The following is a 17,972-nucleotide window of genomic DNA, read 5'->3' as shown; positions in this document are numbered from 1 at the left end:
CAAAATATAATTCTATGAAAATTTTAAAACACATGCTTGTTTTCTGTTTCCGTTTTTCAAATATATATTTTTCAGTCATAAATGGAAAAAATAAAAAAGTGCTTAAAAGCAATGATAGAAAACTAAATACAAACACATGCCCTTAAGCTAAAAACCTGTTAGACATTAGATTAGATCTGCAGCCTTCAGGTAAACTTTGGATAATAGTTACAGTATTAGTTTAGTTTATAATCTACAAAATCAGACATTTTAACCAATCACACCTTCATTGACCATATTTACCTAGAGGCCATTTTGCTAAGTGCCAAGATTGGAGTAAATGGCAACCCTCTTGAACAAACAATAGTATAATGATGGTCCTTAGATGGATCGCAAAGAAAACAATTCAGTGCCTCAAAGAAACTAGAATAGCATCCCTAACAAAATGCTACCTAAATAACATTCTTAGCATTTTATGGTAAAGAGGACTTGTGAGTATGGTGCAAGAGCAACTTGGTCACCGTGTGAATGTGGTCAAAGTGTACAACAACCTTTCAGCTGTTGCTGCAAGCCGAGACTGGCATGGTGAAACCCTCTTTGGCTGAGACAGGGTGACTGAGAGACAGGGTGTGTCCCGCTGTCTGCCTCGGAGAATAATGCTAGCATGATGACGCTTTAAGCCATGCTAATGACACTGACTGTGCAAAAACAAGAGCTGGGGTCTGAGCTCTTCCTGGGCGGTGGAGAACACCTGCGCAGGATCATTCATGCAGTATGAATCTATAAAATACACAAACTATACAAAAATCTGTTTGAATTTATGTTACTTTCTTAGCTTACGCATGTTTCATGATAAATGTTTTTATGTGATGTATTCCCATGCTTTTGTTCTTGCTTAAATGTAAATCGCTCTGGATTAAGAGCGTCTGCTAAATGCCTAAATTGTAAATTGTAAAGAAAATGTGGCAAGCTATACACGTGGCAAGCAATTTTTTTTAATATTTGCTAGATGTATTATTCATTTTCGTTACGCGAGCAATAATTCCCCTAAACTTCCTCTTCCAGTAGAAATTATGTTGCCGGTGTGAATACAAATGTGACTGCAATAATGGCATGTGTGTGATTCTTCACATGGGTTTGCATTTTGTACTTTGCAAACTACTTTATTCCTCGTTTGCTGCTGTTGTTATAGCACGTTAAGGCTCATTCATAGTCTTGATTTTCGGCGGTGAGGTGACCACCGCTCCGGTGGTGAGGTGACCGGAGCTGAAATAACGTTGAGCGGTGGTGAGTAAAAACAGAGAGAAGGGCTGGGGTGGTGGTGGTCGTGGTTTGCTCTTCACCGGCCTATGACATTTTAAATGTAGCTTGCCATGTTGTATCCTATATACACACAGGATAAATAATAATAAAAAACTCATATCTTAAAACATGTCTCAACCAATTCCATGGATAAAGTATACAGTATATCTGACAAATGACAATTAAAAAATACAACTGGCCTATATTGTTCAGTAACAAAAACTACACTGCTGAGACAGCACTGTGGATCAGAAATGCATACACCAGTTTGGCTCATTAAAATAATGTGAACCGTCACCTCCCTGTAGAAGGAACACAGCCTGTCAAACATGGTTGCTGTGTTAATCACAACTATATACTGTATATATCTCCACCCCATGTTTGTGACTAAATAAGTCTACATTTATGAAGATCAAGGTGCCCACCTTGATAAAACCTTTAACAATCAAACTATAGTGTTGATGTTGTCACTGGCTTTCCTGGGTCGCTTGTAAAGATACACTCACAAGCCATTCAACTCGGCAACATTATAGCTCCGCTACCACACTGGTTCCATCACACTTACTTTCTGTCCAAGCTTAACTGTTTGAATAATAGACGTTTGACTGCAAAACTAATTATAACTATGTATTTGAAAATATTCACCATGTATGCAAATGGTGCAATAAAATCTAATCTATTTTCTTTCTTCCGAATTATCAAGACAAATCCACAGTCAATGATCGTATCACGCGCTTTAGCAAAAGATAATTTGAATGATCATTGGAACCATAACCTCAGTAGTTTGATCATGATGCCCAGTGGCTCAGTGTCTGGTGCGCAGGACAAGGGGGGGGGGGGGGGGTTGAGGTGTTCTTTGTTGACACTGCTTACAGAACAAACAATGTTTTCTGGTAACTTTTAGATGACTGCTCACAGTGTAGCACCATGTCCCTCATGTGCTTGAGGCCGTTTGGTAGTTCAATGAATGCAATACTTGGTCTCAAGAGTCCACTGTTCCATTTTCTGCGAGCAGAGTGCTAGTGTGTGACGTGTGTGTGTGTGTGTGTGTGTGTGTTTGAGAGAGAGTGAGAGTGAGAGTGAGAGTGAGAGTGAGAGAGAGAGAGAGAGAGAGAGAGAGCAAGCGAGAGAGCGAATCGCCAGCATACGTCAAAAGTCAAACAGTGGAACAGTGATTTCACCACCTGGATCTCCACTCTTTGTTTTCGTCACGCCACGTCTCAGTGGACAAAGTGTGTGCTACGTGTATCTCTCTCCATGAATGAAGTGTCATTCGGTTGTGTGTTTAACACCTTCAGCCAACCGTGCTTCAAAACTGTCCATTGGTATGTTATGATCGTTATCGTCGGATACCGGAAACGGAGGCACCACACTAGCACCTCGACTTTCTGACCAATCACTGCCCGAACTTGCATTCATTAGTTATCTCCACAATTACGTTATTTTGTTCTTATGACCTCGCCAAACCTTTTTTTAACGCCAAAAAGAGATTAGACGTTTACCTGAGGCTGGGACCCAAACTAGTGAAAATAGAACAAAACACGTTGCTTTGCCCAAGATTTGTTGCTTTGTTTGCTTTAAAAGTCATTCAAACAGTGCACTAACGTATGCTGCAGCCTTAAGTCAACAGGAATAAAGCAGAAGAAATACAGAGACGGAAGAAGAAAAGAGTATTAGCAGTATGCAGTATGCACAGACATATGTACACGTGTCTGCACGTTTCAAACACGTCCTCTCATTGGCAGCTGTACTTTTTCTCCAGCTCCTGGGCGGCCAGGCCCAGATTCATGTCCTCCAGTTTAGCTAGCAGCTCCTGCAGCCAGGGCTGCTGCTGCTGCTGCTGAACATCACCTCTGCCGACCAAAGCTGCTCCACCCGCCCTCAAACCCCTGTCTGCCCACACCTTCAGCATCTGGTAGTGGGCCTCCTTGCTCAGCCGATGGTCAGCCTCCGCCCGCTCGATCTCAATGTCCGGCACGTCCAGTTTACGCGCCAGCTCTTTGACCCGCGCCACGGGCACCAGATGCAGCACTGTGTATATCAACTCGGAGACTGCAGGGGGAGGAGAGTGTTGAGTGAGAGAGAAAGATGAGAGGGCAGTTCCACACAAAGGGCTGCTGTGAGATCCGACTGTGTGCGTGGCTGCATGCACATGCCAGCGGACGGATGGGCACACTTGCACTTACACTCATACAGTACAGTACACAACAAGTGTGCCTATAAATAAACCCAAATATTGGAATGCATTCACAAACATGTACATACTGTACATTACACAGTATAAAATAAATACATTACGGTATCGATATATGTATACCCAAGTATGTATAAATATAGTACACACAAAAGTGATGGGTGACCACCCTTAACACATCTCGCGGGACAATCCCGAAATTGGACCTTCTGTACCTCTTCCCGCACAAACTGAACAATGTCCTGCGAATAACACTACTGTAGCTATTCAACATGAACACATATGCACGTGCAATATTAAGTATTAACATTATCCAGCAATATGTCATTGCATTAATATCATTAATGAACCTTGACAAAATGTGAAAACATCATTACAGTATTGTGAATTGCATTAACAACATGAACCCCAGCATGCCTATTCTTGTGGTCAGGGAACATAAGCCTAAAACTGTCCCGCATTTCCCGCCAAACGGGAACACCCGTCTCCCACACACGTACGCACGCGCGCACAAGAGTGCGTCGAGTAGTGATGGGGATCCATAATTAACAATAAATACAAACAAGCAAGTAACATACTCTTTGGGATGCAGTCAGGTAGGTTGCTGGGGTCCTGCATGCACACAGAGCTTGGAGGAAATGCCTTGTCGCACACATTGTCTGGATGCTCCTCGAAGCTGTCTATCAGGACCTGTAGGGGGGGGGGGGGGGGGGGATGGGCACAAAAAGCACATTGCAGATTGCATTTTTATGCACCTATTATTATATTGAATTATCTCAGAATAACAGACAAAACATGCCAAAAAGTTCAGTTTCTCCTGGCTTTGGCATACCTCGGTGCAGTCCGCGGAGTCTGGAGGGACGGAGGTGGCGTTCGTGTCGGTCGAGGTGCTGCTTACGAGCTTCCTGGTAGTCGTGTGTTTAGTCACTTTGTACGTGATGAAGCCGACCACCACCAGTAACACTGTCGTCGCACTGACTCCAATTAGCAAAGCTGTCGAAAAGCTGTTGCCGTCCTGGCAACCCGGAGCTTCACGGAAGGAAGGATCGGAAGGAGTCAAAATGGACATGAAATATGATGCAAACAAAGAGCAGCCATAAAGTGAATTTCATTACAGGCCTGTTCAAGTTCCAGTATATCATTACTTACATAGCCTGCCCTACAGTAGTAAAGTAGAAACATTCTACAGAGGGAAGCCTGTACTCTTCCTGCTTATTACTACAATTGCTTTTACTACTACTGTACTAGGTACTAATGCCAATAACAAGACAAGAAGTGATAATTTATTGATATTATAGGAGTTTAATGCCGTTTAATGCAATCAGATAGGACTTTTCTGTTTATATGTATGGGCTGCCCAGTCCAGAAAGTAGTTTTTTGCCACTCATTACTGCATAACTTCCGGGTATGATGATGATGATGTCGTCACACACATAGCTGCTGTATCCTATTGCTTACAGGAGGAAGTCAAAATGAAAAAATAACCAAAGTTATTAACAACCTAACGAATTCTCTTCTGTCCCTTCCCCTGCTTAATTGTGACGTAGTGACGTAGGCATCATAAATGTGATGAACTCACAGTTTGGATCCTTACAGGTAGGAGGTAATGGACAGAGATGATTACATTCGGAGGCTGTACAGCTGTGGAGAACATACAGGAGGTTTCAGTTTACTGTTGAGGAAGTAACATGTCCAGAGAGGAAGTATTTGAGACAGAGACTGCACTCTCTCAACAGGATGGCGTGACACATCTAAAGTGCCTGTTGTGACAGAAATGGCTACTTGTCAAAATTCAGGCATCATCTAGATTTTGCTATTTAGTCACGGTTAATCTTGGCACTGGCATGTGGACAAAGTTGGAACATTTATTTTCCTTATTTAATCTAGAATTAAGAGTCAACATGTTTGGACAATTTACTAAACTTATTTGTCCGCCAAACTGCTAATTATTCATAATTAATACAACATTTAGGAAAATTATCAGTTTATAATTTCAAGTAAAATAAGGCCTGCAACAGGACTGCTATATTATAAATGTGTATAAAAGTGTTGATAAAACCACATCTGAGCAAACTTTGGACCTTGTGCTCGCTCTCTGTGTGTGTGTCTGTCTGTCTGTGTGTGTCTCTCAGAGAGACGGAGAATTATTTCATGAAAATTTAAATTTAACGTCCTGTGACTCCTGTCTCGCGGCAGCCCACGTAGGCTACACGCTATCACAAACATTTCACCCTGTGTAGCCTGGCTTTTCTGTGTGTGTGGCGTGCACGCAGAGAGAGAGAGAGAGAGAGAGAGAGACGTCATGTGTCGGTCTCCCGTTTGTATCACGGCATCCTGCACGTGCTTGAGATGTCAAAATGAATTGGAATAAAAAACAAATTATGTGTATACTGTATAGCCTATATCGGGTCTGGATCGCATCTTGGTGAACTCTTGCAGTGTGTGATGCCTAGTCGGCGACCAGTTTAGTGTGAAAGCCACAAAGATATAATGACAGACGATTTTTTATAAAAAGACTCCTGCAGTGTGAAATACATAACGATCTGATGACTCGCAGACAACTTTAAAACTCCTACAGTGTGTAGGGGCCATTACACCGGGGCTCCACCGGGCGTGTCGCGTCTCCGTCACAGTCAGGGAATGTTCCTTTTTAATCAATGAAGGGTGGCTCCACTGCCCGTGTTGCGTTGCGTGACTGCATTAAAATGGCCCCGTTTTGTTTTTTTTACGCACGCGGCGGAGACGCAACGTGCCCCGGTGGAGCCCCGGTGTTAGTCATCAATGAGACCTCTGTTGGCATCATGCCATGGAAAGATTGAACAAGTTCGGAAGTTGTGTTGAAAGACATGCAGCTTCAGCTCAACTTCCCCTTAAAAGTACTTTAACAAATTGCCCAAGCAAGTCAAAGATGTGATGAAAAGCTTAAATTCTATGGGTATCTATGGGTATATGTGGAATGGGTAGCATGTGGGCACATACATAGTTACATTACGGCATCATGAGTTTGCGCATTACTTTATACTGCGTGTCATTCCCCGCTCCAACCCTACAGTTATATTAAGCAGATCTGTTTTAGACGTCTAATATTTTAATCACTCACAGCTCGCATGGTAGGCATTTGCTTTTGTCTGCGTAGTGGCCGTCCGCACATCTACAAACAGTGTTGTGTTCTTGTGTACCTATGGACAGCAATAATAACACAATGATTATTACAGACTATAAAAACATATAAAAAAATATGTCAATAGTACAATGGTGACATGAAATAAATGAAAAAACTAAATGAATAATGTAGTATGTGAATATACAGTATGCATATTTACAGTAGGTACAGCAAATCACAGAAAATTAGGATAACAAAGTAGTCAGATACTAACAAAAAATAAATCGTGAAGGAAGTTTGATCTTTGACAAATAATATTTTTTTGTCAAAGATCAAATCCAAATTGGTTTGATATATCAAACCGATTTGGTTTGGAGTTTTATTATCACTCAGATACTTACAATTCTGTTCTCGTTTCTGTCCCACTCCACACTCAGTACATTTGAGACACTGAAATGTCTCAGAGTCTATTTTTTCTTTGTAAAAGCCATTTTTGCAGCGACAGACAGTATCTTTGTCCATGGTACATTTTGATTCCTCCTCCTCATTATCTCTCTCTGTAGGGGAGGAGAATGAGAGAAGCCATTACTATTAATTACAATGACAACAAAAGAGGACAAAATGTGTATTTCATTTGTGATAGACGATCACTGCTTGATAACAATTTACCTTTGCATTTCGTGCAGCTTCTGCAGTTGGGAGAGTAGTTTATGAATGCATTGTATGATTTCCCTTTTTCACAGGGCTCACATGTGCTTTGACGGCCGTCTCCTTGACACTCTTTCGTTAGTTTATATCCTGTAAAGCAGCAGTTGAATAGAGTTAGACCTCACAGAATCTCTCCAATAGTCCTAACTCAAATGTATTTAGAAGTAATGCATTTAAGCAGGGTTTTACTTAAGTGCAGACTAGAGGTGGACGGTAATTCTGGGTTTACGGGGTCTCTTGGCAATGCTATGGTTTATCAATCATTTGTATTGCTGGATAAAGATCCAGTGTGATATGATTTCATGGGATCTATAATTCCAATGTGTATCTCCCCTGGGTCAGCACAAGAATGGCTTTGATGATAACTCTTGAAATGACTAGAGGCTGTGATTGTACATTTCCCTCAGGCATGGGTGCTGTTCAGTAGCCACCCATTGCATCCAGTTACAGTAGAGGGGTTACATTACATGCAGGTATGTGTGTTGATTTGGAAGATTTAGCATTTTACATCAACTTTTCAGTGTAGTCTTCTATGTGAAATTAAGCATTTGGATATTGCCAAGTTCAATGATGAAATGTGCAACTTAAAATTGAGATTTGCATGATTTTACACATTTCATTGTGCAACCAAAATCATTACGTTTGTAAAAGATACTAATCCGTGTTGATAAAGTGCATGCTTGCATACATACTAATATGAATAATTTGTGCTGCTTGTGGAGATATGGACAGCAACATGCAGTAGAATACATCACAGTACCTTGATGGCACTTGTTGCAACAGATCCCATTGTCAGTCTTATAAAGCCCAGAACTGCAGGTCTTCTCTAAAGGTTGTGATGTAGGTGTGCCAGATGCAAGGATTAACATGCACTACAGAACAAACAGACAGAAATACCAGCAATGAGAATTTATAACCATTCATCATCCAGTGAGGACACTGAATGTCCTGCTTGAGTGTTAACCTAAAATAATAATATCAGAATTGTTTTGTTTTTTTTACCAAATAGAAGTGTGGATCTCACCAAGAAAGCCAATGCGTCAATAGGGCATTTTTTCTTCCATTTCCCTCGAGTGCCAATTCCATCCATCCTCTTGACAGCTGTCAGTCAAGCCATCTGAACACCCCTGCAAAGTGTTTTGTGGCGGTTAAATACGAATAATCAAGCTAGTATTTTAATCACATATTGACACACAGTTGGCAAGTTTTTTGTGCCGTTGCAAAAACTTATGAACCATTTCAACCCTGATTGTTGCCAAGTGTGCAAGTTCAAGAATGTTTGCTTGCCAGGAAGTTGTATACACAGCATAAATCTGATTGACCAATGTTTATTCAGGTGTTTTGTTAACAGCTGAACTGAGCTGAGCTATACATGTTGTATTTCATTGCAGATGCTCATGTCCATTTCCACAATGTCAAAAAAAAAAAAGCAGCAATCATTATGCTGCAGCGGACAGCGGTCACAACCTTTTCAACTTTTTACATTGTATTTTGTAACCATGTTTTGTTGCTGCAAGACAACTTATATCAAAGTAGTCGTATACTGTAACGTTTTAAAATAGTGTTTATAGCGAAATGTATTGTAGAGCATCAAATTCTCAAAGTCACCACTACAGCCACTCAATCATGCGATCAAAAGTATTTGGTTTCCACATCAACCATAACGCCCGGGCCGGGGCTCACCAGTCTGACTCTGATATGAATCTGTCCCCACAATAATAACACGCGAGGTTTACCACCATCACCTTTAACTTGATCGCCGCGATATGTCGTTTTGTTTGGCTCCATATAACAATCTTAAATCACAGTTTGACGTGGTTTTACAAAAGAGACAGAGAGTGTTAGTTACCTACCGTGTTGTTTCCTGTGACTTGGCTGCCGACTTTCCGGGAGAGGAGGCGGTCGCATACGGGAAATGGCTGGGCCCGTCACGCCTTCATTTCAAGGAAATTCTCTAGTAGGCCTATAGGATATTATTAGTGTGACGTAACATTGGGGTCTATTACGATAAACCACAGCAAGCCACATGTAAGCACAGGTAAGATCAGGTATAAGCGGGCATCTTCTGACTCAGTGGTTTAAGAGAGGTTTAAAAGACATAGAGACCGAGCACACATCACACCCATTTTAAAATCCCTTCACTGGTTGCCTGTTTTATCTAGAATAGATTTTAAGGTCCTTCTGCTGGTTTTTAAATCTATCCATGGTAATGCACCTACATATTTGTCCGAAATGCTCCCTGGGTACGTGCCTGGAAGAGCTCTTAGATCCTCGGGAACTGCTCTCTTAGAGGTTCCTAAGACTAGACCTGACTAAAAGGCATGGAGAAGCAGCCTTTAGCCATTATGGTCCTGTAATGTGGAACACCCTGTCAGTTAACCTGCGGCTCTCTGAATCCACGGACATTTTTAAAAGAAACCTTAAGAAATACCTTTTTAACATTGCGTTTAATTAGCTCATAGGCCTATCATTATCCTTGTTTATGTTTATCTATAATGTTTTTCTTAAATGTTTTTTGTTTTGTTTTCCATCTCCTTTAATGTTTTTATATTTGTAAACTGTGTGAAGCACATTGAGTTGCACTTGCTGTATGAAATGTGCTATACAAATAAAGTTTTTTTACTGCTGTTTATTAACACCATGCTGTAAAACACCGTAGAACCGACATACAAAAACAAGACAACAAGCAAAACATTAACTTGGACGTATAATACATGACTTTCACAATAAGGCTTAGCCTACAAACAAACAATACTGACCACTTTGCCTGCTTGCACATGAATGGGGGGAGGGGGGGTCGACTTGGAACCTTCAATCTTTCTTGAAAAACCTTTTTGTTTTCTCTTCTTTTCTCTATTTTACTTTACTTCATTTCGTGTACTTAACTTTCTTCTGCTTTACATTTTATAGTTCACTTTACTTTGCTTTCTTCCTTCTGCACAGAGCTCTCTCTCTCTCTCATGTGATCTGCACAGTGCACTCTCCTTCAATGTAATGAGACTTCTGCCCCCTCTCACTCACAACAGGTGAAACCAACAAGCTTAATTAGCAGAACACAGACGCAACAAAGACACATAATTGAGAACCCTCAACACATAGATTAGAACACATTAGAGCGCCCCCAAAAGGACAAATAGGGGAGAGCAGGGTCGGTTGATGCGCATTTTACTAATCCCTCCCTACACAGAGATTAATTAATTTCAAGTAACCAAACTTTTTTGTGAACAAGATACACTTGTCCTCTCCCATTACCCCGAGTGTTTTTTAATTTTGGTGAAACGAGTCGGACGCAATCGGCAAAGCAAAGTGATCTCGCGCTCAGGAGGACGAAAGGGGGACGCAGGACGAAAGATGAGGAAGTGGGTTCCTGAAAACCTTCCTGAAAATGGGTGGGTGGGTTCCTGAAAATGAAAACCTTAACATGGCTGCAGTAACATATGCACATAATTGCATTGCCATTCCCTTTCAAATGTTTTTTAAACAAGTCCCAAAGGCCAAAACTAACAAAAACTATTATTTAACAGCATTTATCTGCTGTTATGTTTAGAGTAGACTTATGCTTAGAATATGTGTTCCAATTTTAGGTACCATAATCACAAAGAAAAAAATGTTGATTATACCACATGCATGCAGCCAGTAGGTCGATATTATATTATGGTAATTGTGTGCAAATAAATAAAGTAAATGTAGTACTAATGTAGTATTATAGGAGCTCATTCAGCAGAGCATAGACAAGTACTTCCTCAGGAAACCACATGCACTCTTCCTTTTAATTGGCTGGTTATCACACACACACACACACACACACACACACACACACACACACACACACACACACACACACACACACACACACACACACACACACACACACACACACACACACACACACACACACACACACACACACACACACACACACACACACACACACCCTAAAATAAATATGTTCACAACTTCACATAGGCCCACCTAACCAGACTGCAGCTGTTTTTTTACCCTGGAGACAGGACGCCATCTAGAGCTTGCGTTTTGTCATGTGTTCAGTTTATCTATGCAAGTTTTCATGTCCATCTCGGCTTGGCCTATTAATATTACGTCTATTTTAGTATTTAAGCTTTTTATTATTAGTTTTGTAAATACACTTTCCTGTGTGATAGGGGTTGAAATATTTGATTATACATTGCATTTCCATATTCTTTTAGTTTGCTCATTAGTCATTTCTCATCATGTTTACCTAATTATTATTATTATTATTATTATTATTATTCAATAGTATCCTGTAGTCCCAGGCTCCCCAGAGGGCTCCTGGAGCGTCCCGGGCCCCCCAGAGGGCTCCTGGAGCGTCCCGGGCCCCCCGGAGGGCTCCTGGAGCGTCCCGGGCCCCCCGGAGGGCTCCTGGAGCGTCCCGGGCCCCCAGGGGGGCTCCTGGAGCGTCCCGGGCCCCCCGGGGGGCTCCTGGAGCGTCCCGGGCCCCCCGGGGGGCTCCTGGAGCGTCCCGGGCCCCCCAGAGGGCTCCTGGAGTCCCGGGCCCCCCAGAGGGCTCCTGGGGTCATCGATGGGGAATAGAAACTGCAGGCTTTCTAGTCCTGAAAAGTTGCAATGTGAAAATGGAAGCCATCGTTCTCACGATAATGAAAATCTAAACATTTGTAAAAAAAATCTTGTTTAAAAAGTCTGCCTAATGATGTCACTGGAAGACGGTTTCTAAACTGCCCACAGCCCTCCTACAGTATGAGACACAGACTGAGTAGGAAAGAAATCGTGCCATTTTATCATGATTATTAGTGAGGACCTATTATATGAAGATAGGTTGAAAAGGGGTGAAGTGGTCCTTTAAAGCAATGTACACAATTTAAGGAAATGTTGTCCTTGGAATACGAGTCAATCAATAAATAGTGAATAAATACATAAGCTTAAGCAACAAAATATAGTTTATTGTTTTATCAAGGTGGTACTGAACAGATCAGTGCAATTTTGTAGCAACAATTATAGGAATATATTCAGGATAGGTAGCCTATAAAGGACCTTCTGTATAAAAAAAAAAAACAATACTTACAAACTACACAATACTTCAGAACAGTGGAATGTACATTGTGGTGCGCGAGTAAAATGTGTACATTTGCGTTCTTTTTTTCTATAATTAATGAATTTGAAATGAAACAGTAAAGATCCCTGCCCTAAATAAAGAGATATTTTTTGGGGGTGAACTATCCCTTTAAGATCTGCTCTGCTTATCTTGGCCATGTCGTTCTGGCTGAACATCTGAACAACATTATTCATGAATATTCATACATTTTAAACATATTCATGAATATTCATACACTAAACACATATTACTCCAGAAATATAAAAATGTTCAAAAAGATCAAAAATAGCATATTATGTACAAACTCAGAACACCCTGTTAGGTATTTTTCTTTTGTAGATCTGTTATTTTGGTGGATGACGGTTCTTATGTGATCTATGACCCGGTGTTCCCTATGGTCTTGCAGAATCATGGATTATGATTGCCCTGTGACTGACATTTGATGTCCCTCTGTCCCACTGACTTTAAAATAGTAACACCTCTCCCCTAGCCAGTGTCTTGATATGAATTGTTTTGTTTCCCGATTGCCATAACATAACATGTTTTTACAGGCTTGTATTATACTAACTGCACTCATAGTGACTGTAATGATTCTGTTCTAAGTATTGGACCCTCGTCTGGTTCTGGTGTGTGACGACCCGGTTGACATTTCCATGGTTCGGACAGACAGACATACGGGCAGGCCTGCTCCGGGAGAACGAGATTAACATGACATGAAGACTTGTTCACATTAATTCATTCACAAGGTTTATTACACTTACAGGATCATATATATGCTTGTTTTAATTCAACATGCATCTGCTGTGTTATCAGTCTAGTTTGACCCTGGCCTAGTAACTCAGTGCAGGAAAAGACTTTATCTACAGTTTGCCTGGCAACGCCTGCCTAAGCGCTCTCCAGGCCTCAATGGACATTCATGTGCTGGTCCAATGAGCACTCGACAATCAGTGCTACAGCCAATGAATGTCATGTCATCCATGTTTATGCCATAATATGTTTTCATCTGTCCCTTTGTAAACAAATATGTTTTTTGACCTTGTTGTTCAACACATTTTCCGGTGTATTGATTACGGTATGCTATATCAACCATGTTCAATTGAACATGGTTAGAGTTCGTTGTGAAACGGATGGCATGTCTTCTTCTCTCCCGAAACAATGGTGAATATATCTGATTGAACCTCCCTCTAAGTTCTGCTTGTCTGAGTTCTCTTCATTGTGTCCGTCAATTCATTCTAAGGTATATTGGTTAACTCTGTTATACTGACTTTTACTCATTATAGCCTAAAAGGTTTTTACATCCATTTCTGTAAAGTTACAAGCCCTCTGCTTCTATTCTGGTAAAGAGTATTTATGGTACTTAGATTACTTTCTAAAGTATTTATTCAGTTCCGGTGCTCCGGAGCTCTCTCTAGCTCCAAGCTCTCTGCTATCGAAGCTTTTCCTTATTTATCATAGTCTTTATAGACTATAGACTATAAAAAAGATGCTTAGAGCATCTTTTTTATAGGGACTCAAGTAGTTAAAGTTGTTCCCAACCTGTGGGTCAGGATCCCCTGGGTCCTACCGTCCACAGATGAATGAATGAATGAATGAATGAATTAATTAATTTTATATGTATAGCACCATTCCAAACATAGTTACAATGTGCTTTACAGACAGGTTATAAAACAGTAATCATAAAAACATAAAAACAACGAAGCATCAAAACATCAGAGACAATAAAACATAACAGGTCAATAAGACCCAGGATCACATTAGATGATTGACACAGGGGTGAAAAATGGGTTACAAAATTGTGGGATAAAAAATATATTAAAAAAAAACAGGTCAATAAGACAATTTTAAAACAATATTTGGAAAAACACTTGGCATACAGATGTGTTTTTAAAAGCGTTTTAAAAGAAGGCACTGATTCTGCTAATCTAAGAGCCAAGGGCCAGGGAGTTCCAGAGCAAAGGTGCCCGAGCCGCAGATGACAGCAAATTGAAAAATACCAATAAAATAATTACAAAAAAAGCACTTACTGCATCAAAACTAATGCAACAAACTATACTATAGATAGGAGGAGCCAAAAGGAAGCACGCACATCTCCAGAAATTCTACAGGTGCTGAACAAGACATATACGTACAATGAAAAGGAAGGGATGTCCGTACAGTTGTGCGGACAACCCTTCCTTTTCAACAAACCATACTATATCATAAGAAAGAGGCAACACTTGTGAAAATCACTGATGTACAAGCTCACTTGTATAGCAGATGTACAAGGTCACTTGTATAGCAGATGTACAAGCTCACTTGTATAGCAGATGTACAAGCTCACGTAGCGTCAGCGTGCATGGCACCGAGTGACGTGCTGTGAGGGCTTGAATATCTAGGGGTTACGTATGTAACCTAGGTTCTATAATGGCGAGCAAGGCTGCTCACTATGGGAGTTGACGCCCCCTGGCGTAAACACAGAAGCACTACAAATAAACTCACAGACTTTTAGGCTGGGACTTTAGACGTGATGACGTTGAAGACCCCGCCCGCCGGGTGCACCTTATAAGCGTGCCTCAGCGTCACGTCTCCATTCGATAACAATTGTTCTCTTCTCAAGCAATCAAGAAGGGAATCTTGGTGAGCAGCCTTGCTCGCCATTATAGAACCTAGGTTACATACGTAACCCCTAGTTCTATTAATTGGCTTCGCAAGGCTGCTCACTATGGGAGACTTCATTAACTCCCTTATTGTCATCACGAAGTCTGGACCCCTAGGGCCCGTACCTTTATCTGTGAGCAAAGGACCACAGTACGTCCCTCAACAGGACTACTGTACCCCAACGGGAAGGCCAATCAGCCTTAAGTCTGCAAATGTGCCTAAGAGGGGCCGACAGAACAACCGTCTTAACGCCCTGGAGAAGACCAACGTCCCCCGCGGGGAACCAAGTCTCTCCACCTAACTGGAGGCCACGCCCAGGACCGCATGCGCCACTGGCGCTGCTGTCACATCCAGTCTATAGAAGGTGGCAAAGGTGGAAGACGACGCCCAACTTGCAGCGGAACAAACATCCTGAACAGAGACCCCCCTACAGAGGGCCCAGGATGATGCCATACCTCTCGTGGAATGTGCTCTCAACCCTACGGGAGGCACCATATCCCTACCAGAGTAGGCCCGCTCTATAGCCTCCACGATCCACTGGGAAAGCCTAACCTTTGAGATAGGCAGTCCCACAGTCTTGGGATCCCAGGAGACAAACAGTTGTGTAGTCTTCCTCGTCACCTGAGTCCTGTCCAAATACAACCTCAATGCCCTTATCGGACAGAGGTTATGCCTCCTCCTATCCTCCTCAGAGGCAAAGGGGGGCGGACAGAACGCCGCCAAGTCCACCGGAACCGGGGCAGCTAGGCGGTTCTTAGGTAAAAATGCCGGATTGGTCTTAATGACCACCCTTGCATCCCCATTGAACCTCATGCATTCCGCACTCGTGGACAAAGCATGGATATCACTGACCCTTTTAGCGGTCACCAAAGCTAATAACAACGCTGTCTTCAGCGACAATAGCTTCATACTCAAACCCTCCAAGGGCTCAAACGGTGGCCGGGACAGAGAGTCCAAAACCAAAGCAAGGTCCCACGAGGGGACCAGAGACTTGGTCACCGGATGAAGGTGGCTAGCCCCCTTCATGAACTGGCGCACCAGCGGGAGCTGGCCCACCGTCTTGTCCTCAAACCCGATGTGGCAGGCTGAGATAGCAGCCAGATACACCTTGACAGTACTAAAGGCCCTGCCTTTGTCCAAGAGATCCTGGAGGAACGACAGAACGACCCTTACTGGTGCTTGAAATGGCACAACCTGAGCCGGTGAACACCAGTCTTCAAACAACCGCCACCTCATATCATAAGCATCCCTGGTCGACTGCGCCCTCGCACACTGAATAGTGTCGATGACGCTCTGGGGAAGACCCTCCGCGCCAAGATTCAACCTCTCACGGGCCAAGCCCAGAGGTCTAGATCTTCTGGCCGTGGGTGGAATATCTCGCCTTCCGCCTGGGTCAATAGGTCCCTGCGCAACGGAAGCTGCCAGGGCCGACCGTACAGGAGAGGGACTATGTCTGACCTCCAAGAGCCCCATCCTGGGGCCACCAGGATTACTGACAGGCGCTGTGTCCTCACCCTCTCCAACGTGGGAAGGATGAGAGACAACGGGGGAAACGCATAAAGTAGGCCCTGGGGCCAACGATGCGCCAAGGCATCCAAACCTAGCGGAGCCGTCCCTGCTATGGAGAAGAACAGAGGACACTTGCTGTTCTCTTCCGACGCAAACAGATCCACTCGTGGCTCGCCGAACCTCTCCCACAACTGTCTGGCCACTGTTTTGTGCAGTGACCAAGCCGCATAGAGGTATCGGCCCCTGGACAACAGATCCGCTCCCGTGTTCTGGAGTCCCGGAACGTGGGAGGCTCTGACTGAAAGGAGGTGCTCGTCGCACCATAACGTCAGTCTGTGTGCTAGCGCATGCAGTTTGGTGGACCGTAGGCCCCCCTGCTTGTTGATATAGCACATCGTTGTTGTGTTGTCCGTCCTGCCCAGGACATGGGAACCGCTGATGAAACGTTCGAAATGTTGTAACGCCAACATTACCGCCATCAGCTCCAGGTAATTTATGTGGGCAGACCTGATGCTGCCACTCCATACCCCCCTGGCCGTCCTGCCTTCGTGGGTGGCACCCCACCCAGACAGGCTGGCGTCCGTCGTGAGTACTTTCCGGGATACGACCATCCCCATACTCACGCCTTCCGAGAGGAATTGAGCGCCTCTCCACTGGCGTAATGCCTCGAAGCAACCCACCGACACGTTCACAAGATGATGACAACGGTGTTGTCTTACACCCAGTGACTGCATCATGCGCAGCAGAGCCTTGCTCGTGAGCATTTTGAAGCGAAACGCTCTCAAATAGCCGTTCAGAGCCCGTAGGTCTAGAATGGGCCGCATGCCCCCCCCTTTCTTCTTCACGAGAAAGTAGCGGGGGTAAAACCCGGTGTTGCTCTGCTCCATGGGCACCACACGTATAGCCTTCTTCTCCAAGAGAGACGTTATCTCGCCCTGGAGAACCTCGGCTGCCTGACCACTCGCTTGCGAGAACAGAACGTTCCCACAAGTGGGAGGTCTTCTGGCAAACTGTAGTTTGTAACCCTTCGAGATGGTGTTCAACACCCACGGATGAACACCACAACGATTCCACTCCTGTAGACACAGTGCCAGAGGGGTTGAAGCCAGCTCCGCACCTTTTTGTGGTGGAGCGGCGCCTCCTTCGGTCAGAACCCGGGCCTGGGGCCTCTGTCCTGCAGTATGGACCTGGGGCTCTGGGGCTGTGTCCACGGCAGTTACACTTGTATTTCGGCCGACAGCCCTGGGCCCCCTCGGGGGCCCGGGCTGCTGGCCCATCCCCTTGAGTTTCGAGTGACGATTCAAAAGACCGGTTCTCAGTAGAGAACACTGCTTTATTAAGAAAAGTGGTGGCACGGAAAAAACTGGAGAGACATTTGTTCCCAAGAAACAAGTCCTCTTTCCGCCTACACCAAGCGCTTCCGGCATGAGGCCCGTGGCCACTATGCTGCG

The 17,972-nt window shown here is 43.5% G+C and overlaps 1 protein-coding gene across 1 annotated transcript; it reads right to left on the bottom strand.

Moving 5' to 3' along the window:
• Window positions 1–1,473: 1,473 nt before the first annotated feature.
• Window positions 1,474–9,179, bottom strand: tnfrsf1a (tumor necrosis factor receptor superfamily, member 1a). The gene is made up of 10 exons (XM_083760890.1): window positions 9,140–9,179; window positions 8,311–8,413; window positions 8,047–8,158; window positions 7,248–7,376; window positions 6,980–7,135; window positions 6,576–6,654; window positions 5,055–5,116; window positions 4,308–4,504; window positions 4,054–4,165; window positions 1,474–3,333 (listed from the first exon to the last, which is right to left on the bottom strand). Exons 2-10 carry the CDS (start codon window positions 8,374–8,376, stop codon window positions 3,017–3,019), a joined length of 1,230 nt encoding a protein of 409 aa, XP_083617016.1. The 5' UTR covers window positions 8,377–8,413; window positions 9,140–9,179; the 3' UTR covers window positions 1,474–3,016.
• Between the last annotated feature and the right edge of the window lie 8,793 nt (window positions 9,180–17,972).

Source organism: Protomyctophum parallelum (assembly GCF_964188405.1).
Source record: "Protomyctophum parallelum genome assembly, chromosome: 3".
Classification (NCBI taxonomy): Eukaryota; Metazoa; Chordata; class Actinopteri; order Myctophiformes; family Myctophidae; genus Protomyctophum; species Protomyctophum parallelum.
The sequence above is the reverse complement of the archived record's forward strand: the minus strand, read 5'-3'. Positions and strand labels throughout refer to the sequence as shown.

What these genes read in the sequence shown, in the direction of transcription:
- tnfrsf1a (XM_083760890.1), bottom strand. Translation starts at nt 8,376, where the DNA reads ATGGATGGAATTGGCACTCGAGGGAAATGGAAGAAAAAATGCCCTATT. An exon ending in TTGCAACAAGTGCCATCAAG is followed by an intron (nt 7,377 to 8,046) that starts GTACTGTGATGT and finishes GCTGCTTTACAG; the next exon opens with GATATAAACTAACGAAAGAG. An exon ending in AAATGCCTACCATGCGAGCT is followed by an intron (nt 5,117 to 6,575) that starts GTGAGTGATTAA and finishes TGTTCTCCACAG; the next exon opens with CTGTACAGCCTCCGAATGTA.